Below are 26,874 nucleotides of genomic sequence, written 5' to 3' on the forward strand. Positions count from 1 at the left end.
TCTTAGCTAAGGTGGGAGGAGGCACCAAGAGGTTCAGTTTGGAGAGGAAAGGCCTTCAGTACTAGGCTTCAGGAAGATTCATCATCGAGAGGTGTGAAAAGAAGCCTGTGCATGAAGAAGCCAGGCATGGGGAGGGTCTCCACCCACCTCTCCCAGCTCCCTACCTTGGCCCCCAGGCAGCTCTCAAAGTCCTTTTTCATATCAGACACGGCAACTTTGTCCTGAGGCCTTTTGGGTCCGCTGCAGCAAGGCACTACTGTTTTCAAGTCTAATTCCACAACCTGTCCACCCAGAAGAAAAGGAACCATAGAACTGGCATTATACCCACAAAGAAAAAAACACAGCTGTGCCAGAGAATTTACACCACAACAATAAAAACTAACAAACCAAACTACCACATTCAAAACCAAGGAAGTCAGGGTCCCTTGTTAACACTGAAGGGAATTTCCAGAGAGCCAGATGAGCACTTTGGTAGCATGAGACAGGCAGAAGCCTTGCCCACTCTCAGAAAGACCAGGGCGGGCACTATGGCTGCTGTGGTCTTCCACCTGGCCCTCTTTATAACGTAGCTCATACATCCTTTCTATTGCTGAAGTTAGTCTGAGATGTGTTTCCTACTGAAACGACAGATAAACCATTGTAATTTTTCTAAGATGACTTGGGGGGATGTTGTCATTAAGTCATCAATGCCAAGAAATGGGCCCTAGTCTGATGGAGTATTTCCTTCCCTCAGTGTATTAATAATAGGAAAGGAAATAATAGTCCCACATCTGGTTTACCCTCCGATCTTGGCTGTAGAGAAAAATGTGGGTTTAGTTTGCACCCTAGACAATGAGTAAAGATAAGCAGTGGATAAATCTGAACTGATTGGCTCACACTTAGTTGATTGGCTTGCACTTTCATTTCTTTCCCATCTATAATTCTGATGAACTTATCAGCCTTTAAATAGATCCAGTCCTTCTAAACTTCTTATCCAAGGGCTGTCTAAGTAAGAGGAATAAATCAAAAAAGGAGACACTCAGCTTAATGGCCAGGAAGAACGGGGGAAGTTATGTTACTTTGTTATGTCTGCAATTCCTTATCTTTTTTATTTTTTCAGCCTTTAACACCCTGTTTTTTTGTGATAACTTGGCAGTGACTAATTTCCTACAAGTACACCCCCCTAAGAAAAACTTTCACAATTAAAACCACAGGCTTGAGGAAGAGGAAACGTGTTCAATGAGAGGTGCTCCCATACCTGGGCAAAGTCTGGGTCTTGAGAGGAGTCACTGAAGTCCCGAAACATTCCTACAGCCTGAAGATACTGTTTAATATGCTTTACTTTTTCTTTGTCACGACCTAATGGGCATTTTAAGAACAAGCAACAGATGTCAGTATTTTCTGATGAAACTAATACCTTTAGCAGCAACTGCATAAATAATGGGGATTTCACTTAAAACACTCCAAGCCCTCTGCTGACACTGCAGCCTGCAGGCTCATGGTCTGACTTTCCAAATGATGCTGCTGTTTACTAGGGACCATGAACCAATTTGCTGTTCTACCGAAGGGACTGTTTTCTGAAAAGGATTCTAGTCTTGGTTATAAGTACTCCTCTCTCTGGGTTATAGTTCTTTTTTTTTTCCCCCCAATTATTTGGCGGCACTGTGTGGCATGTAGGATCTTAGTTCCCTGACCACGGATGAAACCCATGCCCCCTGCATTGGAAGCATGGAGACTTAAATCACTGGACCACTGGGGAAGTCCTGATTATGGTTCTTAATTAAGAGGCTCCTAAGGCTCAGCAAATTGCCAAAGTGCCCCTCCTATGCATCTGCCTTCAACTGGCCATAGACCCTCAACATTCTACATTAGTCCTGTTAAAATAGTAATTTCCCCTCATCTCCTACCACAGACCACGAGCTGTGTGCCCAGCGCTATGGGCTATACTTTTTCAATGCATTATTTCAATATCTAATCCTTTATCCTGACCTTCTGAGACAAACATTATTATTATCCTCATGTACAGATGAGGCAATAGTGGCTCAAGAAGATTAAATAACTTTTCCATGGAACACAGGCTGTAAATGGCAGAACCAGGAACCAAAGCTGAGTTTAACTCCAAAGTTCAAGGTCCTAACTCATGATACTGTATCACCAAGAATATGACCCCAAATGCTCTGCTGTTTCATTCAGAAAGCTCCTGGTAGCAGGAGATAATACGCATGGTTTGCCCAAATGGACATGCAGTCCTCCCATTTCTCTGACAGTAAATTAAGACTGCTGGAGAGCTTGATTCTTGGATCCACATCAGATCAGCATTTTTTGTCTGCCTGTTCACTTCCACTGACTTGTCAAGGTCATCAGCTGTCAGCATGGATCTTGTAACAGATGACTGTCTGATCTTCATTAGCATATTTGTCGTGACCTGTTGTTGCGTTCCAGTGTTCACTACACCCCGTGTCACCCTCTCCATGAAAACACATGGGAGAAATTTCTCTTAGGTTTCCGTTTAAGAAAGGGTTCGCCTTCTCTAAAACCATTTGTTTCATTTCAATAGATGTTAGAAATTCAGTACCAGATCAGTAAGAGGTTCAGCGACCACCTCTAGATCACAGAAACCAATCTTATCTCTGGGCGTAGTTTGCAGCTTTCCCCTCCCCACCATCTCTTCCCATCTCTTTTTAGGGTGATGCCTCTACTGTTTAATTGAGGGACAGAGACAGAAGGTAGCACCCCGATTCTCAGCTTTCTCTGAACTATACAAAGGACCTTCTGTTCTCAGGGTTCTGCACTTACCTGTCTGCACCAGGTACTTGATACTAACTTCATCAACTGGGAAAAAGGCGGCAGTGGCCCCATACTCTGGACACATGTTGGCAATTGTAGCTCGGTCGGCAATGGACAGTTGGGCTACTCCTGGCCCAAAGAACTCGACAAACTTGCCTACTACCCCAACCTGGCGGAGGTGCTGAGCAACAGGATAATAACAGAATTTGAGATTTGATAACCCACATTTTTTTTTCAGTATTTATTTACTCTTTATGGTCATGCCAGGCAGCATGCAGGATTGTAGTTCCCCAATCAGGGACTGAACTCGTGCTCCCCACATCTGGAGGGCAGAGTCTTAACCAGTGGACCAACAGAGAAGCCCTGATAACTCATCTAAAATGCAGAACTATCCCCTTGCAATTTTCATAAACCAGCCTTGTGAGTCAACACAAACTAAATTAGCCCAATGTATTTTGGATTATGGGCTTCCCAGGTGGCTCAGTGGTAAAGAATCTGCCTACCAATGTAGGAGACGCAGGTTGGACCCCTGGGTTGGGAAGATCCCCTGGAGTAGGAAAGGGCAACCTGCTCTAGTATTTTTGCCTGGAAAATTCCATGGACAGAGGAGCCTGGCAGGCTACAGTCCATGCGGTCACAAAGAGTCAGACACGACTGAGCACACGTTATAGATTACTTTTAAAAATAAAACTTAAAAAGCAAATCAACTAATACAACATGGTACCCTGCAGTAGATCCTAGAACAGAAAAGGGACATTACTAAAAAGACTGGTGGAGTTTCTAGTTTAGTTAAAAATGGCATACCAATGTTAACTACTATTTCTGGTAAATGTACCATGGTTATATAAGATGTTACCATCTGGGGGAGCTGAGAGAAAGGTAACAGAACTCTGTATTACCTTTACATTAACTCGCCTATAAATCTAAAATTATTTCAAAACAGTTCTTGAAAAAGAAAAAATAATATAAAAACACAATATTAAGAAAAGTTTTTCAAAATGAGAAAACTTTCTAAAGATTAAATAAATTCTTTCAACTTAAATAAGTTACGATTTGCACTTGCTGAGTAAGCAAATGCCTTGTTTCCAAGTGTATAATGAATGAATATCATAAAAACAGGTATAAGGTAACCAAAAGATTCAGGCAGTCTGACTCCCACATCTTTTCCATGCAAGCCATCAGCCAGAGCTGCAGCATCAGTGACCAGCTTGGGCCTGCATGAAATCAGTTTCATGAAGTGTGGACAACCACGTGGACAGGCTCTTCTGATTATGTGGAATTCTGCCAAATTTTGTGGGTAAAGCCTATGTTATTCTACACTTGAACGATGTGGACATCTCTGATAAACTATAATATTCAAACATATCCAATTCTGATTTCCATGAAGATTAAATCAAAAGTATAGTATCCATCCCAAATACCCCAAGCCTCCAAACTATACAACCAGAAAAAACTTTGTGATAATAAAAAAAATTACTTTTCTAATAATCTTTCAAAATGAAACTGCCTTCTTTTTGCAAAGCAAGCAAATCATCATAAAAGATTACTTCCAACAAGGGGAAAAACAAACAAACAAAAAAAACTAGTATTTTCCAGCTTGGAAAAACATCCGTTACAATAATGTAACTTAAAATACAGAGAAAGAAATTTTAAAAGTAAAAAATTATTCATAGAAAGAGTTTGTTATTTACATACAAAGAAGAACCACATGGAAAAAGTACAGAAGTATAAACATATGCATGGAAATGATTTTGTACAACCTCAGCATAGTGATTATCTCTAGAAATGAGGAGGGTGGCTTCAGCCATAAACATTACATTTCACTTCTTTAAAAAATGTACATACAGAGACAGCTCTGAAGCAAAAACAGCAAAATGTTACCATCTGTTAAGTTTATGCAGTGGGCATATAAGTGTCATTTTAACTTCTGCGTATTTAAACTATTTCACGGTTTCAAAAACTTTTTTTTTTAAATAAAAAGATCCATGCAGCAACAGAAGAGTGACGTGAACCTAATGATCTGAAATTTGACCACAGAATTCTCGCCTTGTTGCGTCTCTTTTAAAGTCATCAACGTACTGTTTCCTAGCATTTCTAGAGCACGTGAAAACCAAGAGAGAGTCCATCAAGGACTTCCTTCCAGTTTGTCACTGAGACTCTCTAAGACCCCAGAAGAGGCAGCACTTGGGTACCTTGGTGATGGTGAGCACGATGTCAGTGGATGTGACCAGGGGGTGGGGATTTCCCACCAGCCTGTAGCCGATCACCTGGGGAAGCACCATGCTGATTGGCTGGCCCAGCATCACAGCTTCTGCTTCGATACCACCCACACCTGTATGTAATAATGGTTTCATGACTCCTCAGGCATAGTTCAGTATCATTAATAAGTAGTCAACCCACTTACAGTATTTTACTAGTGTAGAGTTATATTTCCATAAAGAACGGTTATCTTTCCTCTATTTCCCTCTACAGAATTTTTAACAAGTGTTTCTCAGAGTGTGGTCTCCCAACATCTAGAAAAAAATCCCCACGATTCCACACTGAAAAGGAGAGTGAGGGTCAGGAGTATCCATTTTTAACAAACTCTCCAGGTGGTTTTCATTTATTTCAAATGTCCCTAACCCCTTGTTCCAATTCATTCTTCCAAATATCATACTGACTGCGTAAAAGGCACAAAACACTTTTCAGGGTACTGGAAATATAGCAGTAAGCAAAACAGACAAAAATACCTCTCCGATATTTGTTGGTCACTCAAATTCATGCTGCTGGAATGTAATGGGATCAAAGTATATCGAAGTCCATGCCACAGACCAGCATATACGAATAGGAACCCGAAAAAGCACTCACCCCAACCAAGGACACCCAAACCATCAATCATGGTGGTGTGCGAATCTGTGCCCACAAGGCTGTCTGGGTAGTAATATCCATCCTGATCAAAGACCACTCTTGCCAAATACTCCAGATTCACCTGGTGGATGATTCCTGAGCCCGGTGGAATAATCCTCATGTTGTGAAAGGCCTGAGAGCCCCACTAGGGTTGAGAAATGGGAGGAACACTGTGAATGCCAGACACACGTTTATGCAGCTCACCTCTCCCTCACGCCCCACACGTATGAAGAATCAATCAATGGAACCAAGCTCTGCCCGTACCTTTAAAAATTCAAATCGTTCTTTATTTCTTTCAAATTCCAAGTCTTGATTCTTCTTTAAACTGTCTGCCCTGTCAAAGAGAACAACTAAACAAATAAATTTTAAGGCTTGAAATGTTACCAAAGTTATTGATGATAATAAACCAAATGGCATATCATCTGTAGGCCTGTTGGGTGGTAATACATTTATTCACATGGCAAAGAAGAGTTAATTAAAGGAAAAACAACTTTATTTTTGATTCAGGTGATTTTTTTTACAATGCCTTTAAACATGGTAGGTAGAAAACATTGAGTGAATCTAAGTAAAAACTATTCTAATCATAAAGTCTGAGTCTTAGGAACAGACTTAAGACATTTATGAGGAGAACAGCAGTTTAGATTCTTAAAGAAGCCTTCTTTCCATACATCTTTCTCATCTGTGGCTTTGTTACGACACCTCTCTGAGCTGAGCCATGCCTGGGCCTGGCATTTTCATCTGTTTTATGTTGGGGACAGGAACCCAGTGATGCCAGGAGGCACAGGAATTTGTAGGATCACAACCTCCTATCCTCCAAATGGAGGTTTACAGGGCAGATGGTGCCACCCAAGAACATCTATAAAACCCAAAATACATGCCAAAGTTTGCTCAAAGTCATTCCATCCATCAGGAAGGACATGGACAATGCAGAGCATCAGGAAGCTTTTCTAGAATTTTTATAATCAAACTACATTGTTTTGAGTCAAGGTAGAGTAAGTCATAGTGGTAACTCTGCATGCTTAGCACACAGGAAGCATTTGTAAACTATGTGTCATGGACTGAGTGAACATAGGAAAGGACGGTAAAATTAATAGCTAAGAGCCAAGTCAGGCCTCACTAATTGATAGTTAACGCTTACTGACATTACAAGAGCTAGGCACTAAAGTGCTTTACATTTATTTTCTAATTTAGTCTTCAAAATAGCCCTTCAAGTTAGGGGCAACTAATATCCACATTTTTTTCAAAAGGAGACAGACAGAAGGTAAGGTGCTCAAGACTACCCAGCAAGTAAATGATGGAGTTGGTACTGAAACCCAGGCAGTTTGACTCCAGCATCGATGTTCTAAATCCCTATACTGTCTCCTTGCAGTAGTAGTTCCAGAAACTGCAGCAGTGGTGCTGGTATTGTAACAGCGACAACTACCATAATAATTACAGCAGAAGCCAACATGCGAGATCGCAAGAGGCATACAGACTTTACACACATGAACTCACTCAATCATCATAACAACCCCTCACGTAGGTACTACTATCATCCCAATGTATAGAAGAGGAAGCCAAGGCACAGAAAGATTAGATAATTTTTCCAAGTACACTGAGGGCTTCATCCCTCCGGTCCCCACTCATGTCTTCAGGTCCTCCACCTTCATCCTAGTACACTGAGGGCTCCATCCCTCCACCTTCATCCTAGTACACTGAGGGCTCCATCCCTCTAGTCCTCTCCTGTGTCTTCAGGTCCAGATCCATATTCCCAATGTATCCTGAGCATCTACACCAGGAACACTTTGGGCACCACAAATGCAACAGGTCAAATCCTAATGTGTGACCTTCCTCCCTGCATCTCCTTCTTGTTCTTATCTGTCCATCTCTCATCTAATGATCTCCTCTTCTCCCACTTAGTACCTACAGCTATCAGAGTATTTATTCCAGAAATAGCCTCCTGTCTTGTTTCTCTCAATCTAGTCAACCTATCTTTTGTACTGTCACCAGAATTTGGTTTTCCAAAATACAGATCATCACAACCCATGCTGAATCTGCCAGGGGATCCCATTTTCTAAATAAAGTACAAATCCTTTTCTTTAAAAAACAAGGTCCTTCAGTCTGACCTCAGACTTCCTCCATGCACTCTCTCCCATCCTCCAGTCCAAACTTTCAGCTTCAGCGGCACTGTGGCCTTCATACTCTCCCACACTACACTTTCCTCATGCCTTCGCATGCTCTGTTCTCTCTGTGTAGAATGCCTTTCCAGTTCCTTGTGGTAAACATTCCTGGGGACCTAGATTAAGTGATACTCCTGGAAGAATCTCCCAACTCTCCAAGTTAGAAATTTCATTCCTACACTTATTAACTGCATTCAAGCTATGCATTCTCTAATCTCTCTGCTTTTTAAGACTAACCTGCTTCTTGAACAAATACTAGCACACAATAGGTCTGTTAAATAGAATTATTTTTAATAAAAAAAAAAAGGAAAGGCATCTTGGAACATTATTTTTAATCATGTATGGCCCTGCTCCATCTCTTCTGCCGTACTCTGAGCACACAAGGACTCCCAGTCATTATGCCTCATCCTCCTGTCTCTAGAAGGATATCAGAGCTCCTTACAGCAGAAGCAGGGCTGGAAGAAGATCATTTAACCCACAGAATTTTGGGACCATCAGTTTGATACAAATGACACAGTCACAGGACAAGCAGAAGCCAGAATGTTTAGGCTGCTTTATAATATGTTAATTCTAAGTTAAAAAAAAAAAAAAAGAAACCCACCAACAACAACCCTTTTAGTCACTAAAACAGAACAACTTTCATGCTAACCTTGGCTGTTTCTTTAACTTAGTTCTAGTTATTGAAATGAATAAACAGACCCAGAATTCAGAGTTTTCCACCACTCAGAACTGCCCTACATTTACCCAACCTGGTGAGTTTTTAATAAGATCTCTGAATGTGAATGGCCTCACAGATTAAAGAGGAAATGTCCCCTTATTTACATAAGTTGAAATCAGATCTGGATGTAGTTCAAAGTTTCTGAGTATTACATTTAATGGTACTCCAGAAATTCACAGAAAATATTTATAGAGGAAATAGTTCGTAGTTCGGACATGCTTGAAATCTGGTTGGAAATTGTTATATTCTTGTTGGGATTTTAAAAAAGATTATTTCTGAGATAACTTTGCAAAACATTATAATTATGCATTAGTTAGATCCTTGATCCCTAAAGATAGTGTGAAGCCAATTACTAATATTCAAACCAAGGAAAAAGTTTAGAAATACTTAACTGAGAAAATTCACCATCCTGCCACCCCTTACCCAGTTGTACTAGTTCATTTCTGGAAATAGCTGGAAAAAAGCCCACAGCACAGAGTTCCACAAAAGCTGAGACGTATCACATTTAATTCTTTACAAAAATGAGGAAACAGACTGGGAGGTCAAATTGCAAAACCAAACTCAAGAAATAAAAACAAAACACTAGCAATGAAAATGCTTCTTACAGAAATGTTTCTCTTGAATTAAAAAAAAAAAAGTGTTTGTTAGATTTGGGTATCATTTTGGATCAAAGCTCAACCTTGGACTTTGCGTTTTTCAAAACAATATTTTCAGTGTTACAGTGTAAATGAAAAAGGTCCATAAAAAATTGAAACCAGAGTTGATAGATGTCACAGCTTAAAGAGGAAACCAAGTCACAGTTGGTGCTGATTCAGATTCTTTACCTACTTAGAGAGTCAGGAGTTCTTTGAGTTTTGCGTCAAATAACTTCAGACATTAAAACAATTGCAATTTTGTCTCCACCAGTATTTTTACCTTCCAGGCAAGGGAAATAAAGGTAAATCCATGAAGACCAATAAGAGTCTTCAAGAAAGATAAAAGTGGCCTATGATTTTGTGAGGTTGTTGTTCAGCTGCTAAACCGTGTCCGACTCTTTGTGACCCCATGGACTTCCTTGTCCTTCACTATCTTCCGGAGTTTGCTCAAACTTGTGTCCATTGAGTCAGTGATGCCATCCAACCATTTCATCCTCTGCCACTCTCTTCTCCTTTGCCTTTGTGAGCTTACTTTTTATTCATTTCTAAAGTGGGACTTTAGGAAACATACTTACTCTTCAATAGGACAATAGTTTGTGTATTTTTAACTCTTCCCTTTGAAATCAAAATATTAGATTGAGCTCATGTAATTTAAGGGAAAAAAAAAAAAAAAAAAAGCCTAAGGATGGGTTTAGAGTCCAAAGGAAAGGAAAGAGCTGGCAAGTATCCAGTCTGCTTGTTCCAAGAACTGACAGTTCAGGAGACAAAGCAGATTTCTCTCGATTCCTGAATTTTTCTGGTTTGGATATTGTCAATACTAATTTGAGAATGGCCAGTTTCTACGATTCTCTTAAGCCTGTATGAAACCCGCTTAAATTGCCAAGGAAGCCAATAGAGGTTTTGGGTTTTTTTCCCCTTTGTGCGGTTGGTTTCACATTCTTAAATGAACTTCTATTATAAAAACAACAGCTTCTTATTGTAAAAATAAAGAATAGTTACAATCGCTTAGCAGTTTGGCACCTCTCTTTCCAATTCTTTAACCTCTGCCTAGCTTTTCATTGCAGAGAAGGCAATGGCACCCCACTCCAATACTCTTGCCTGGAAAATCCCATGGACAGAGGAGCTTGGAAGGCTGCAGTCCATGAGGTTGCTGAGGGTCGGACACGACTGAGAGACCTCACTTTGACTTTTCACTTTCATGGAGAAGGAAATGGCAACCCACTCCAGTGTTCTTGCCTGGAGAATCCCCAGGGACAGGGGAGCCCGGTGGGCTGCCATCTATGGGGTCGCACAGAGTCGGACACGACTGAAGCGACTTAGCAGCAGCAGCTTTTCATTGAACTGAGATCACTCTACACAGGCAATTTCTACCTGGCTCCTTGAGCTAACACATGAGCATGTTCCAAGTGTTATTAAGGATTTAAATATAACCCTAAAGGTTACTTAATATATTTATTTTAAGGATGTATATAATTTAATAAATCACTCTCGTTTGTTGGGACACATAGAATGCTTTTAGGTTTTCTCTATTATAAATAATACTTTAAAGAGCACTATTTAGTCACTAAGCTTCTGCTGAATTTCAGAAATCTATAAAGGATATGTTTAGAAGTAGAAATCGCAGGACAAAGGATATGGCAATTTCTAACGATCCAAATACACAGTGCTTTCATTATTTCTAATTTCCAGCTCTATCAGCAGTGTATAAAAGTGTCTCCATCATGACACCTTTATAATTAATAACATTTATTTTCTAATCTTAACTATGTTGATAAGAGAAAATGGTATCTCAAGGGTTTAATTTACCTTTTTATTACTTGTAAAGTTGAAAAGGCTTTATATACTGTTTACCATTTTCTTTTACTGTGACATGTCTACTTCCCTTTGCCCATTTATTTGCTGGGTTTTACTGTTTCTTTTCTTTTTTTTTTAATAGGTTACACATACTCTGTATATATTAAGGCTATTAACTCTATTGAAAATATTGTTCAAGTTATCTCCTGTTAGCTTTGAAGTCCTTACATCTATAGTTTTTGTGCCTTTGTTTCATTCATTGCCTCTCAATTGAGAAAAGTCTTTCTCATCCAGACATCTGACACATATAAAGTTACATTTTCTTCTAAATGTTTGATGATTTAATTTTAAAAATATTAATGCTTTCAATCATAGGTACTGTTTTTTCTACCAAAGAATTGATTTTCCCAGCATTGTATGCAGAACAGTTCTTTCCTTTTAACTAAGGTTCTATCTAAAGTTGGAAATAATTTTACTTAGTTATATTTCTAGGTGAAGGTATCAGCCTTCTAGCAGTACCTGGCTGCCCTCCCTGTATTCATATCCTTGTTGTGTAATCTTGCAGTTACTGGAGTGTATGCCTCCACCCCTGACTTTGGGCTCGACCTCGGGCCTTGCTATAATTAATGTCATTGTGAACAGAAGTGATCAGACGTCAGTCCCTCATCAAGGCTTCGACAGATACTGCAGGTTCCCGCTTGCTCTCTCAAGCCTCTGTGATTCCCAGACAGCTGCTTTCTCCTTTAGCCTGGGCTCCCAAAGCAGCCCACAGAGAATGGGGCAGGCCCAGCTGCCCTGCAGGTGTGCAGTGTAAGCAGTCAACCCAGTCAAGGCTGGGTGAGGCACAGTTGCCCAACCGCACTCAGCTGAGGTTAGCGGACCTCCCAACTAATTGGTAGATGTTTAAGAGATACATTTTTATCATCTACCGACACTGAGATTTTACTGGTAGGTTATTGGTAGGGTTATGGCAGGAAGAGAGAAGCAGGTATCCCGAACAGTAGAAGGAACAGCGGAAAAGAAAGGTACGGACATTATGGACACTTGTGTGGAGAGGCAGAGATGGCTAGATATAAAATAATTACTTGGAATTAAAAGAAGAATAAGGATCCAGTGGTTAGAAAAAGCAAAACAAAACACCAAAACTCTTTTAAGGTCACACACATACTTGTACTAACAAGCTCCCCTGGCAGAAATCTGTTTGTGATTTTCACCCAAACTTCAAGCTTAAACACAGCCTGCTCCCCCGAAGGAAGTAAATAGAAAGAAAAAAGAGATTAATGTCCCCATCACTTAAAAAAAAAAAAAAAAAACTTCAAGGGAAAATATATAGTAAGTTTGAGTTTTTCTGAATATATCTTTTAAAGATTTTTCTTCTTTTATTTAACGATACACACATACACAAGACTTATACTCCAAGATTTTGCACAAAGCAGAAAACCCAAATATTAATCCTGGTCTCTCACCTTCTGTTGAAATCAACCTGGATGGAATGATCAATGACAAGATCAGCAGGACAGATGGGGTTTATTTTCTCTGGATTGCCTCCTAACTTTTTCACAGCATCACGCATGGCAGCAAAGTCAACCACAGCTGGCACACCCCTAAGAAATGGGAGAATTAAGCAGAAGACAAATCTGTTAAACAAGTGTTATGCGGGTTTTTTCCAGCTTTTGTTTCTACTGAAAATATTGGCAAGAGGGCTGTCTCACCAGTGGAGCAAATGATAGATGTCAGAAAAGTGAAAGCTGCTAAATATATTTCCTTGAGTGGAAATCACATCAGTAATGAGCATCATGGCTGAGTGGTACCTCTATATGCAATTTTATTCCTGCATTAAAGTTCACAACCAATGTGGTTTAGGCAGAGAAACTGTCAGAAAGCTGGCACTTAATAACTTGGGAACTTTTTCTGTTATTACTGTTCCCTACTCACATGGTGGGCTAGAAAGTCCTGGGCAAGACAGAGATCACACCCTTCAACTTCAAATTTAAAGGAATGGATGTAACTCAGAAAAGCGGCTGTGAATCAAGTTTATATTAAATGCATCCTTCCTTTTTATTATATTAGAGACTAAAATATGAGTAATCATCCTCTAAAAAAATGAAATTTGGTCGCCAGAAGGAATAAAATAACATTGTTTAAAAAAATGAAAAGGTAGTCTGTGAAGGGGTGAAGGGCTTCCCTGGTGGCCCACTGATTGAGAACCCACCTGCCAATGCAGGGGACACGGCTTCAATCCCTGATCCGGGAAGATCCCATATGTCCCAAGGCAACTCAGCCTGTGTGCCACAACTACTGAGCCTGTGCTCTAGAGCCCAGGAGCCGCAGCTCCTGGAGCCCATGTACTGAGAGCCTGTGCTCTACAACAAGAGAGGCCGCCGCAATGAGAGGCCAGCATACCACGACTATAGAGTATTCCCTGCTCACTGCAGCTAAAAGCCCGAGGGCAGCAATAAAGACCCAGTGCAGCCAAAAATGAACAAATAAATAGATAGATTTTTTTTTTTTTTAAGTGGGGCTGTGATGGGAAGCGGTTCTTGGGACTAGCAGGGTGTGAGCAGAGACTTAACAGCAACACATAAGGCCTTGCAAACTACTTCTCCCCTCCGGTGATACATATCAACATTCCAAGGATGTCTGTTTAAAACCTGGCTCCCTGGGTGACAGGATGTGGGGGAGAAAAGATTCTAAGACAGTTCCACTTCATGCTGTCTCTTTCACCTTTTTTGCTAGTACACTGAGGACTAGGATCTTCAAGACTAAGGACAATGATCTCCGCCACTGAAAAGGTGGATGAGTATCATCCCTGAGATTATCTCTTGCCATCTGGGATGACCGCCCTCTTTTGCTTTCAAGTGTCTCTGAATATTGAGTGAAAAATCACACAATCACTGTGTTGTTTTTTTGTTTTTGCCTTTAAAAAGCCTTCTCTACAGGCCGACAAGGGAGGGAGAGAAACAGAGAGTAAGGTGACACGAGGCTCACGTAAAGTCCTGTAGGATGACTCGGGCAGGCTTAAAGGGCACTTCTATGTTCTTATGCTGCATGACCTTCCAATTCAGGATATTTTCAACATCATTTTTTTTCACCAAAAATTGATCACAGTTCCGAATGGCTGCCTCCAGGAGAACTCTGATAGAAAATGGTAAGGATCCTAGGAATAAAAGGAGAAAGCATAACAAAACAAACAAAAATCCATGAGACATCTTATTATCAGAGCTCTTTAAAGCCAATCTCCATCCAAACTTGATACAAGGCAACATCCCCGGTAGTCTTTCAACAAGGAAAGAGAGTAAATTTAAACTGATTTCAACAATTTGAAATATAAGAATATTGAATGGGCTTGAGACATTCAGTTATTAGAAAATACCTGCAGCCTAGGCAAAAGTAAAATATTACAGTTAATTCTTTCATAGCCAGTGGCTGCCTAGCCTTGGAATCCAGTAACAGAGCTTCCCTTAAGTTATCATGAAGGAAATCAGTCTAGATTATTTAATTTGCTGTATTACTGTTAGTGAGTAAAATACACATACACACATACAGAGTAGTATTTGTTATGAAACCTCAGTGTGTAAAAAATGAGAAAATAACCCCTTTACGATGATTAAAATAAGACCAAAGAATAGTCATATATACCTTTCAAAGGAAATAAACACCTAAACTCCATGGAGTATGGTCATTGGTAACCATGTTTTTTAGAATAAGACAATGGTAATTTTTAAGAAAATTTATTTTGCTTATAAAAGAAGTGGTTCAACTTGATACATAAGAATTATTCACTAGTATTATCCAGAGAAGGAAAGAGCACAAAGGCAGAAAAGCATAGGAGTTGGGACAAAACAGGCTTGTGTTTTCATCCTCTTCTGCTCTTTTTGTTGCTGTTCAGTTGCCAAGTTGTGTCTCACGCTGCACACCATGAACTGTAGCACGTCAGGCTTCCCTGTCCGTCACTATCTCCCTGAGTTTGCGCAAACTCATGTCCACTGAGTCAGTGATGCCATCCAACCACCTTATCCTGTGTCGTTCCCTTCTACTCTTGCCCTCAGTCTTTCCCAGCATCAGGGTCTTTTCCAGTGAATCAGGTGGGCATCAGGTGGGCAAGGAATTGGAGCTTCAGCTTCAGCATCGGTCCTTCCATTGGATATTCAGGGTAGATTTCCTTTAGGTTTGACTGGTTTGATCCAGTGGATGTCGGCAATTTGATCTCTGGTACCCCTGCCTTTTCCAAATCCAGCTTGTACATCTGGAAGATATACTTACTGCTAAAGCCTAGCTTGAAGGATTTTGAGCATTACCTTGCTAGCATGTGAAACGAGTACAATTGTGTGGCAGTCTGAACATTCCTTTGCATTACCCTTTGGGATTGGAATGAGAACTGATCTTTTCCAGTCCTGTGGCCATTGCTGAGTTTTCCAGATTTGCTGGCATATTGAGTGCAGCACTTTCACAGCATCATCTTTTAGGATTTGAAATAGCTCAGCTGGAATTCTATCACCTCCACTAGCTTTGTTTGTAGGAATGCTTCCTAAGGCCCACTTGACTTCACACTCCAGGAAATCTGGCTCTAGGTGAGTGATCACACCATCGTGGTTATCTGGGTCATTAAGAACTTTTTCTGTACAGTTCTGTGTATTCTTGACACCTCTTTTTAATCTCTTCTGCTTCTGTTCGGTCCTTGCTGTTTCTGTCCTTTATTGTGCCCATCTGTGCATTAAATGTTCCCTTGGAATCTCTATTTTCTTGAAGAGATCTCTAGTCTTTCCCATTCTGTTGTTTTTTCTCTATTTATTTGCATTGTTCACTTAAGGCTTTCTTATCTCTCTTTGCTTTTCTCTGGAACTCTGCATTCAGTTTGGTGTATCTTTCCCTGCCTTTTGCTTCTCTTCTTTTCTCAGCTGTTTGTAAGTCCTCCTCAGACAACCATTTTGCCTTCCGGCATTTCTTCTTCTTGGGGATGGATTTGGTCACCACCTCCTGGACAGTGTTATAAACCTCCGTCCATAGTTCTCCAGGCACTCTGTCTACCAGATCTAATCCCTTGAATCTATTTCTCACTTCCACTGTATAATCATAAGGGATTTGATTTAGGTCATACCTGAATGGTCTAGTGGTTTTCCCCACTTTCTTCAATTTAAGTCTGAATTTGGCTATAAGGAGTTCATGATCTGAGCCACAGTTAGCTCCAGGTCTTGTTTTTGTGGACTGTATACAGCTTCTCCATCTTTGGCTACAAAGAATATAATCAATCTGATTTTGGTGTTGACCATCTGGTGATGTCCATATGTAGAGTTGTCTCTTGTGTTGTTGGAAAAGGATGTTTGCTCTGACCAGTATGTTCTCTTGGCGAAACTTTTGTTAGCCTTTGCCCTGCTTCATTTTGTACTCCAAGACCAAACATGCCTGTTACTCCAGGTATCTCTTGACTTCCTACTTTTGCATTCCAGTCCCCTATAATGAAAAGGACATTTTTTGTTGTTGTTGTTAGTTCTTGAAGGTCTTGTAGGTCTTCATAGAATTGTTGAACTTTAGCTTCTTTGGCATTAGTGGTTGGGGCATAGGCTTGAATTACTGTGATGTTCAGTGGTTTGCCTTAGAAACGAACAGAGATCATTCTCCCATTTTTGAGACTGCACCCAAGTACTGCATTTCAGACTCTCTTGTTGACTGTGAGGGCTACTCCATTTTCTTCTAAGGGATTCATGTCCACAGTAGTCAATATAATAATCATCGTTATTAACGTCTCCCATTCCCATTTTAGTTCAGTGATTCCTAAAATGCCAATGTTCACTCTTGCCACTTTCTGTTTGACCACATCCAGTGTACCTTGATTCATGGACCTAACATTCCAGGTTCCTATTCAACACTGTTCTTTACAGCTTCGGACTTTACTTTTACCACCAGACACAGCACAATTGGGTGTCCTTTCCACTTTGGCTCAGCCTCTTCATTCTTTCTGAAGCTGTTTCTCTACTCTTCCCCAGTAGCATACTGGACACCTACAGACTTGGGAGGCTCATCTTTCAGTGTCATATCTTTTTGCCTTTTCCTACTGTTCATGGGGTTCTCAAGGCAAGAATATTGGAGTGGTTTGCCATTCCCGTCTCCAGTGGCCCACGTCTTGTCAGGCCCTGACTAGCAGGCACGTGCCCTTCCACTGTTCCACGTAGCTGGAGGACATGCCCAGTGCCCTGGCTGTCCCACTGCTGGTTCTCGTTGAGTGTGTAAACCTTCACTGGTTGCTGGGCGTGTTGGCCAACATTCCACCCGGGGGCCTGGGCAAAGGCCCTGCTGGAGCTGTTGGCTGGAGCTGACTGATGTTGGAGGAAACCCAGGAGCGCAGGGCTCCCCAGCCTCTCTGCTGCCACTGCTCGTCCTAGGGCCAATCCGCCACCCAGCGGCCTGACTGTTGCCGCTGGCTGCCTCCTACCTACATAGCTGTTATTTAACCATGTCATCGACTCTCTCTGGGCCTCAGCTTCCTCAGGACTTTTTAATGTTTTTGAATATAGCCTGACAGGCTTGTTATTCAGATTAAATAATATACATGTACAAACACTCTCTATACCAAGTGTTACATAAATGTTATATGTATATAATCATTATCTACTTGAAAATGAGCAATGTAAGAAGGGTGTGTGTGTGTGTTTCTGTGGTTAATCCAAGACCATTCAGCCATTCTCTGCTACTCCCTCTTCCAACTCTCCTAAAGGCTGATTTATTAGGTAGTTTAGTTATTATGCAACTGATATGCCGATTGCTATCAGAGCATTTATATCAAAGAGCCATGTACCTACCATATCTGGAATCCTCCAATTTATTCAAATTGAAGAACTTCTTTCCTGGTTGTGCAGGATCCAAAGGCTCAACAAGGTGTGCAAATGGGTTGCTCATGATTCCTGATGACCAGGTGTCCCTGAAAAGGACAGAGAACATTTAATTTCTCCTCTCAAAGCTGGATCTTATTTATTCCAATGAGTATTTGCCCTCTTTAACAATTATGATACACAATGACTTCAAGAAATCACTTATTATCTTTTCAGAGTGGTGGGAAGGTGGGACACGAATATCAGAATGATATTCTTAGCAAAGAAAATGACCTCTGTGAAGCTCCTGTGAAAGCTAGCATTTACCTCTCAAGAGTGTACAATTCCAAACTTCTTTTGTCTTATATCTACAACTTTCCAACATGATTGCACTGATAAGACATGAGGCAGAAGGGAAATGAAGGGTGTCACACGGGAAATTGCCAACACATGAACATCTGAGCTGGATTCATGCTTTGCTTGACAGGAGGTAAGAGGTAGGAGCAGGTGACATTGTAAAACTACATAAAACCTGAACTCTGGGAGAGCAGGCTTGAAAACAGCTGGTTTCTTCTGTAACTGCCTCTGCAGCATTTTAAATAAACTTGTTAGTTAGAAGTCTTGTGGACTCACTTTTACATAATGGTAGCAAGAGTGTGTTCACATCAAGGAACCTTTAAGGTACCTGGTGGATGTATAAAAGGCCAGACTCCCAAGTAAGTCTGGAGAGGACCCTTTACCCCAGCTCTGGGCAGAACTTCTCCTGTATCTTTTTATAAATTGTAAGCGGTGAACAAAAAAGATCTGGCCTGAACCATACAGATAAACAGTGATTCAAATAACTATACGACTTAGAGCAAAACACTCCAGCGTAGGAGCTGGAAGACTTGCTTTCTAGATCTACCGCTTTGGCGAAAATCCTTACCAGTCCACTCTTCAGTCTTAATTACTATATAAGAATAGTAAAATTTCCTTACTTAATCCAAGGTTTTATGAATAAATATGAACTTTTGTCCAACCTATTTTGGGGATGACTGATATGAAATGATCAACATATTACTATAAAATGAAAAAAATGAAAAGATATGTATCTCGACAAACCCATCATAAATTGGAAATACCATAAGCTGAAATGCATTTAATGTACTACGCTACTGAACCTCACAGTTTAGCCAAGCCTACCGCGGATATTCTCAGGACTCTTTAACGCTAGCTTACAGTTGGATAAGATAACCCAACACAGAGTTGAATATCTCACGTAATGTATTGACTACTGTACTGAAAATGGAAAACAGAGTGGCTGTTTGAGTACAGAACGGCTGTGAGGTTGTTCATCCCGGTGATGGCGTGACTGACTGGGAGCTGCGGCTATAGCTACTTGCGATCACAGCAGAGTACAGTACTGCGTAGCACCAGCCCAGGCAAGGATCAAAACTCAAAACTCAAAGTGTGTTTCTACTGAGTGCCTATCGCTTTTGCACCAAAGTGGTAAAAAAAAAAAAAAAAAAAAATTGTAAGCTGAACCATTGTAAACCGAGGACAGTTTGTAGAGAAAACAACTGTTTGTGAGGATGAACAGTGACAGTGGCCCTTGTCTCCAGAGACAGGCCCATGTTTTCATCAAGACACAAAACAGACTGGTTCCTTTAGGGAATGAGTGAGTTAAAGTTGCTCAGTTGTGTCCAACTCTTTGCGACCCCATGGACTGTAGCCTGCCAGGCTTTTCTGTCCACAGGATTCTCCAGACAAGAATACTGGAGTGGGTTGCCATTCCCTTCTCCAGGGGATCTTCCCAACCCAGGGATCAAACCTGGGACTCCTACACTGCACGCAGATTCTTTACTGTCTGAGCCAAGAGGGAAGCCCCTTAAGAGGGACAGAGGCCTCAAAGTCAGGACTGGGAAGATGACTCACATTCATCGAATATCCTTTGGTATTGTTTGCATTTTAAACTGAGGACAAATAAAGTTGTTTGAAAATGAGTTGAAACTTGAGAGCGAGAATGTGTTCATTCACTCTGTCTGAAGTCCAGTGCTGGGCTGTTCTGATGACAGGCAGCTGAGTGAGGAGTAGCCCTGCCTTCCTGGAGTTCCCCGTGCAGGAGGGCCAGGATGGTCTGGGCACCTGTAATGGAGGGAGAATGCAGTGGAAAGGCATGTGTGTGTGAGAGAGAGTGTGTGAGTGTGTGTGTCTGTGTAGAGGTGGAGTGGGTGGGGTGGGGGCGGGGAAACGGATCTGATCAGCACCTTGTTGCCAGGAGTGGCTTCTTTCCCCTGGACACACATTTTTTTTTTTTTTAATCTTTATTGAATTTGTTATAGTATTGCTTCTGTTGTGTATGTCCTGGTTTTTGGGCCTCAAGGCATGTGGGATCTTCGCTCCCCAACCAGGGATCGAACCGGTACTCCCTGCATTGGATGGCAAAGTCTTAACCAGTGGGCCGCCGCCGTGGAAGTCCCATCCCACGTGGTTTTTGCTGGAGCTGCAATTTGGTGGGGGAGACTAAAGGCCAAGGGACTGCCTTCTCTAGGAATTCTGGAGCTGAAACTAAAGAAAGGCCAGCAGGGGACGCTGGGGCATGCTGCAGCTCTATTTACAAAAGCACGCATCCCAGGTCATCTGCAGGAGAATTACCTGGGGATCGTTCTTGTTAAAAATAGACTCCTGAGTCCCAACCCCGCTCCCCAAGCTGCTGAATCAGAAGGGACTGGGGAAGCAGCAGGACCCAATAATCTCCCAGGTGTCTCTAGAAGGTGCCCAGTCTGAGAATCATTGCTGGACGGTGTGGAGGGTCAGGTGAGGAACGCCCACTTAGTTCAGAAGGCGGTGAGGTACCATGGAAGGGAGATGTGTAAGATGGTGAGGGAATGAAACCAAAACACCACCCCAGTTCAGGAAGGGGCTCTGAACAAGGGAAGCAGGCAGCGCCCGGCCAGGCAGCTCAGGCATTGCTTGCCCAGCCAAGGGAGCAGCACCCACTTGGCTCCAGCCACAGGCTGCATGCAGGAATGCCAGCCCAGTGTGGACGGTGTTCAAGCGAGGCTGGCAATCTGGATTTCCACCCAAACTCTCTTGATTTACAAATGTTGGTAACTAAATTTTCCTAAACGACTGAGTGGGCCTGCACCATAATGATCAAACCAAACACGCTCATGGGCGAGCCCTGCCCTGCGTTCTCACTCAGCCTGGCAGATGTTCTGGAGGAATGGTAAGAAACTAAAGAGAAAACTTGGGCCAGGAAACTCTGGAAGTGGTGGGGACCTTTTGCTGAACCAGGCATGGTGGGCAGGTCATACCTTCAAAAATTCTTAAGTAACATTGAATCATTCCTGTTTCTCTGTCAAGCCCTAAAGGGGGTCAGTTTGCCAAAATGTGATGGGCAAACCAGTTGCTAAATTGTACCCATATTTGCCATGATGCGGTGAGGACTCAACATGTCAGTTCGCTTCCCTGAAGCCTACAAATGTGGGCTTCCCAGGTGGCGCTAGCCGTAAAGAACTTACTTGCCAATGCACAAGGCATGAGACGCAAGTTTGATCCCTGGATCAGGAAGATGCCCTGGAGGAGGGCATGGCAACGCACTCCAGTATTCTTGCTTGGAGAATCTCATGGACAGAGGAGCCTGGCAGGCTACAGTCCATGGGGTTGCAAGGAATCAGACATGACCGAAGTGACTCAACACAGCTTACAGATGCCCCCAGCAGAGCTCTGGAAGTCTTACATGATTCTTGCCGTTCCTACCATCCTACAATGCCAGCTGGTATTTCAGGATGCATATATGTCTCCCTGGTGGCTCAGATGGTAAAGAATCTGCCCACAGTGCGGGAGACCTGGGTTTGATCCCTGGGTTGGGAAGATCCCTTGGAGAAGGAAATGGAAACCCACTACAGTATTCTTGCCAGGATAATCCCGTGAACAGAGGAGCCTGGTGGGCCACAGTCCATGGGGTTGCAAAGAGTCAGACATGACTGAGCGGCTTTCACTCATTCAGTCACATGTGGTGACCAGTGTGGCTCTTATAGAAAATATGTTGTGTAACGCACTCTCCATCTGCCTCCTTTTTTCTTAAAAACTACATAATTATCTAGTTTCAGTACATAAATGAAGGAAATCTTGCTTGCAGAAGTTAGGAGACAGACGAACCAATTACTAATTACTAAGTATCAGGATGTACCATTGACTTCATACCATCTTCTATAACCCTGGCCACAACTCTGTAAATTTCAGCCTATCATTACTCTCATTTTACAGCAGAGAATAGTGCAGCTCTGAGACATGGATAGCTCGCCGCAGGGCAAACATCCAGTTAGAGGCAGAGCTAGGCTTTGATCTCTGGCTTTCTCTACCAGCTCCTTGGGGCCACCTCTCTAGGTGTGGCAACTCCTCATCTGAAGGAGGTGCTGGCTGGAGGCCACCAAGCAATCCCTAGTGTTGATAAAAAGCCAAGAGACTTGCGGGCCTGCAAAATTCTCCTATAAGCCTCAGTTTTGAATACTTGAGTTGCCTTTCCTTCTTTCTAGGGCTCAGCCAGCACAGTGGCCTGGGCTGGGCATTGACTGCCACATGTCCCTTGCCACTCTGAGCCCCAGGTCAGTGGAAAGCAAGAGCAGCTGTGTTTTTGCAACCCCAAACTGGTTTTGCTTGGAAGTTGGGCAATGTCTACTCCCCGCCCCCCTCCCCCAACCCCTGCTTTAAACCTGGAGGGTTCTGGAAATCAGAGCCACTCCACAGTTTCACTCACTTTATCATTTGTATTTCATATGACATTATAGGAGTTCCCAGTGCTTCAGGAACCCCAAGAGGGAGCCAAAGTGACCACAGTCCAAGCAGGGTGTGAGGAGAAGGATCTCTGCCTTGGGGACAAGCCAGACCAGAGTAGAATCTAGGTATCAGGGATATATGTAGGTCTGCCTGACCTTCTCCAGAACCCTCAAACCCCATCCCCAAGCCTCGAGTATTATTACTGCAGGATCTGCAGGCCCTAAATTATCCCGAGATCTGTGATTTTGCTAGAAACCCCACCAAATGGCCAGGGAATCCTGTCTACTTCCACATTCAGAGAAACCACAGACCCCATGGTTTCAATTCCTTTCCTATCTGCTCTGCATTGTTCCCTTTCTTCTGTTTTATCTAACCCCCATTCAATACTAATAAAAGAGAGGAATGAACAAACAGGATTGTTTTGGAGAGAGTGGAGTGTTATCCTAGGTTTCTTCTTTTATGGAAAGAGGAAAGGTTACTGTATACATGGAAATATGTTCGGGTTGCTGCCTCTTCTGTTCCACAGAATAAGGTGGTACTGCATGGAGGCAAAGGATAAAAAGAGGAAAAGAAAAGCAGAAAAGAGATTTTTTTTAAAAAGAAAGGAAAGCAGGGGAAATGTTATATTTAAGCAGCGAGTGTGCAGCTCATTCAGCACTTGTCCTTCCTGAATACTTGTGTTGAGGCCAGAACTGCTGACCTTTGCCTCTGAATCAATTGGGACCCAGGGACAGTTCTTGAACAAAAGGAATCCAAGAAGAGACCTTTGTACTATCCCTGAAACCCTTTACTACATCTGTGCAGATTTTGAAAGAAAAGATAATTGTTTGGTAGAGAAATGGGTGTTTCTCAAAGCTAACCCATCCTGAAATACCAGCTGGGTCACTTGGCATGATCCTTACAGGTACATTCTGTGCACGGAGGAGTGGGAGTGGGGTAGGGAGTGCTGGACACCAGAATTTTAAAGTAAATCACTAAAAATACTAAACAGTAGGCATGGGTGGGCAGATCTGAGACATTTACCAAGTGAACTGTGCTCCTTGTAAAAAGCTCAGTGCAGGGATCCTTTCCAGCTGCAGACAGTGTTGCTGCCAACTGATCTTTGGCCTTAGTTTAGGACATGGGCGGGAGACTTGGAGAGGCACCTTCACTCTGTGCACTTGCCACATGGCATTAACCCATCGCCACACCCTGTGTGCTTGTGCTCCGGCGCTCAGTCACGTCCGACCCTTTTGCAACCCCATAGACTGTAGCCCACCAGGCTCCTCTGTCCATGGGAATTCTCCAGGCAAGAATAGTGGAGTGGGTTGCCATGCCCTCCTCCAGGGGATCTTCCCAACCCAGGGATTGAACCCAGGTCTCCCGCATGGCAGGCAGATTCTTTTACCATCTGAGCCATCAGGGAAACCCACCACTCCCTAGGTGAGTAGATGCTGAGGATGTAATGAGATAAATCAGGGAATGTTGAGCCTTCCTTGAAAGAACCTTAGATATCACTAACATTCCCCCAATGAGGAAATAGAGGCCCTAAAAAGAAGGTGATAGCCTGGGGGTCACAGGATTGTAAGTGGCAGAACGAGGAAGAAAATATATCTGATTTTCCTTCCAATTAAAAGTACATTTCCTTGGCAGGGGGTGGAAAAAAAACTTAAAATCCTCCATAAATAGAGTTTAAAAAGTACTACTTAGACATATTACAGTCTTCTGGCACTTTCATGAGTTAGCTTTATAATCATTCACTGAACCTTCTATGATTCAAAATTCCAGAGAACTGACTGACAGCTAAACTTTGGGAAAACAACTTGTGGTTAAGTTTTTAACCATCTGGATGTTCTGGATGACTAGTTTATTCCAAGAGAGGCAGACGAGTAAGGGCAAATCAATCCTATAGATGTAAATATCAGACTCACATACTATTGTGTAAGTAAATAAATAAAAAAAAGAAAGATATAAAGTTAAGGTATACAGATAGTTAACAGGCACATGAAAAGATGTTCAACAGGGCTTCTCATCAGAAAAACGCAACCCAAGACCACAACGTCAGTGGCTTTGCAAATCAAAACCAGTCTCACACTGATAAAAGTGGATATCATGAAAAGAAGACATACAGATGGCCAACAAACACATGAAAAGATGCGCAACATCACTCATTATCAGAGAAATGCAAATCAAAACCACAATGACGTATCATCTCACGCCGGTCAGAAAGGCTGCTATCCAAAAGTCTACAAGCAATAAATGCTGGAGAGGGTGTGGAGAAAAGGGAACCCTCTTACAGTGTTGGTGGGAATGCAAACTAGTACAGCCACTGTGGAGAACAGTGTGGAAATTCCTTAAAAAACTGGAAATAGAACTGCCTTATGACCCAGCAATCCCACTGCTGGGCATACACACTGAGGAAACCAGAATTGAAAGAGACACGTGTACCCCAGTGTTCATCGCAGCACTGTTTATAATAGTCAGGGCATGGAAGCAACCTAGATGTCCATCAGCAGACGAATGGATGAGAAAGCGGTGGTACATACACACAATGGAGTATTACTCAGCCATTAAAAAGAACACATTTGAGTCAGTTCTAATGAGGTGGATGAAACTGGAGCCTATTATACAGAGTGAAGTAAGCCAGAAAGAAAAATACCAATATAGTATACTAAAGCATACATATGGAATTTAGAAAGATGGTAATGACAACCCTGTATGCGAGACAGGCAAGAGACACAGATGTAAAGAACAGTCTTTTGGACTCTGTGAGAGAGGGAGGGTGGGATGATTTGAGAGAATAGCATTGAAACATGTATATTACCATATGTGAAACAGATCGCCAGTCCAGGTCCGGTACATGAGACAGGGTGCTCAGGGCTGGTGCACTGGGATGACCCTGAGGGATGGGATAGGGAGGGAGGTGGGAGTGGGGTTCAGGATGGGGGACACATGTACATCCGTGGCTGATTCATGTCAAGGTATGGCAAAAACCACCACAATATTGTAAAGTAATTAGCCTCCAATTAAAATAAATAAATTAAAATTAAAAAAATACATATAGCATTAAAAAAAAAGACACAATCTCATAATCTTTCAAGACAGATGAATTAATAATATAACTATTTTTCATGAGAAAAAAGAAAAAAGACCACAAATAACAAGTGGTGGCCAGGATGTGGGGAAAAGGGAACCGTCACATGCTGTTGGTAGGAATGTCGATGGATACAGCCACTGTGGAAAGCAGTATGGAGGCTCTCAAAAAAAACGAAAACCAGAACTACAATACGATCCAGCAACTCCACTGCTGGGTATATACCCAAAGGAAACGCAAACACTAATTTGAAAAGATACATGCACCCCAACGTTCAAAGCAGCACTCTTTACAATAACTAAGATTTGGGAGCAACCTAAGTATCCGTCAACAGATGAATGGATAAAGAAAGAAGATGTGAGACATATATACACACATATATAATATATATGTGTAATGGAATACTACTCAACATGAAAAAGAATGAAATTTTGCCATTTGTGCAAACTAGACTTGATGGAAATAAGTCAGACAAATACTATATATTATCACTTACACGTGGAATCGAAAGAATAAAACAAACGAACGTAACAAAACAGAAATAGCACAAAACAGACACAGAGATCAGCAGGGAGGAACAGAGGGCTCAGAAATAAACTCACACGCTGATGGTCAGTTAAGGAGGCAAGAATATACAATGCAGAAAAGACACTCTCTTCAGTAAGTGGTTCTGGGAAAAGTGGATGGCTACGTGGAAAAGAGTTAACATTAGGACATTTTCTAATACTATACACAAAATAAACTCAAAGTAGATTAGAAGCCTAAACGTAAGACCAGAAACCATAAAACTCCTTGAAGAAAACATCGGTGGAACACTCTCTGACTTAAGCCACAGCAATATATTTTTGGACCTGCTCCTAAAGCAAAGGAAACAAAAGCAAAAATAAAAATAAATCACAGGATGTAATTAAATATATAGCTTTTGCACAGCAAAGGAAACCACTGGCAAAATGAAGACAACCTATGGAATGATAGAAAATATTTGCAAATAATATGACCAATAAAGGGTTAGTTAAAATTCAAAATACATAAACAGCTCATACAATTCAATATCAAAAAAAACAAAAAACAAAAAAAACCCACCCAAACAACTCAATTAAAAAATAAGACCTAGAATAACCTATGTGAAATCTTAAAAATTAAACAAATTAGTGAATATTTAAAAAAAACCAAACTCACAGACATAAACAAGCCAGTGGTTAACAGTGGGGAAGAGAGACGGTAAGGAGAGCGAGACGGGGGAGAGGACTTTGAGGAATAAACTACTATGTATAAG

At 41.8% G+C, this 26,874-nt stretch overlaps 1 protein-coding gene across 2 annotated transcripts in view; it reads right to left on the reverse strand.

The window, feature by feature from the left end:
- ACO1 (aconitase 1) overlaps positions 1-26,874 on the reverse strand; it is a 63,061-nt gene that overhangs the window by 20,243 nt on the left and 15,944 nt on the right. For both annotated transcript variants that reach the window (XM_019965853.2, XM_019965852.2), the window contains exons 2-10: positions 17,756-17,874; positions 13,947-14,115; positions 12,425-12,562; positions 5,917-5,986; positions 5,614-5,797; positions 4,959-5,098; positions 2,776-2,947; positions 1,238-1,338; positions 165-281 (exon numbers count right to left, since the gene is read on the reverse strand). In XM_019965853.2, coding sequence (XP_019821412.2) covers positions 165-281; positions 1,238-1,338; positions 2,776-2,947; positions 4,959-5,098; positions 5,614-5,797; positions 5,917-5,986; positions 12,425-12,562; positions 13,947-14,115; positions 17,756-17,852 — 1,188 coding nt within the window. In that variant the 5' untranslated portion in view covers positions 17,853-17,874. The remainder of the gene's footprint in view (positions 1-164; positions 282-1,237; positions 1,339-2,775; positions 2,948-4,958; positions 5,099-5,613; positions 5,798-5,916; positions 5,987-12,424; positions 12,563-13,946; positions 14,116-17,755; positions 17,875-26,874) is intronic.

The sequence above is a fragment of the Bos indicus genome, chromosome 8 (genome assembly GCF_029378745.1).
Source record: "Bos indicus isolate NIAB-ARS_2022 breed Sahiwal x Tharparkar chromosome 8, NIAB-ARS_B.indTharparkar_mat_pri_1.0, whole genome shotgun sequence".
In the NCBI taxonomy this organism is placed as follows: domain Eukaryota; kingdom Metazoa; phylum Chordata; class Mammalia; order Artiodactyla; family Bovidae; genus Bos; species Bos indicus.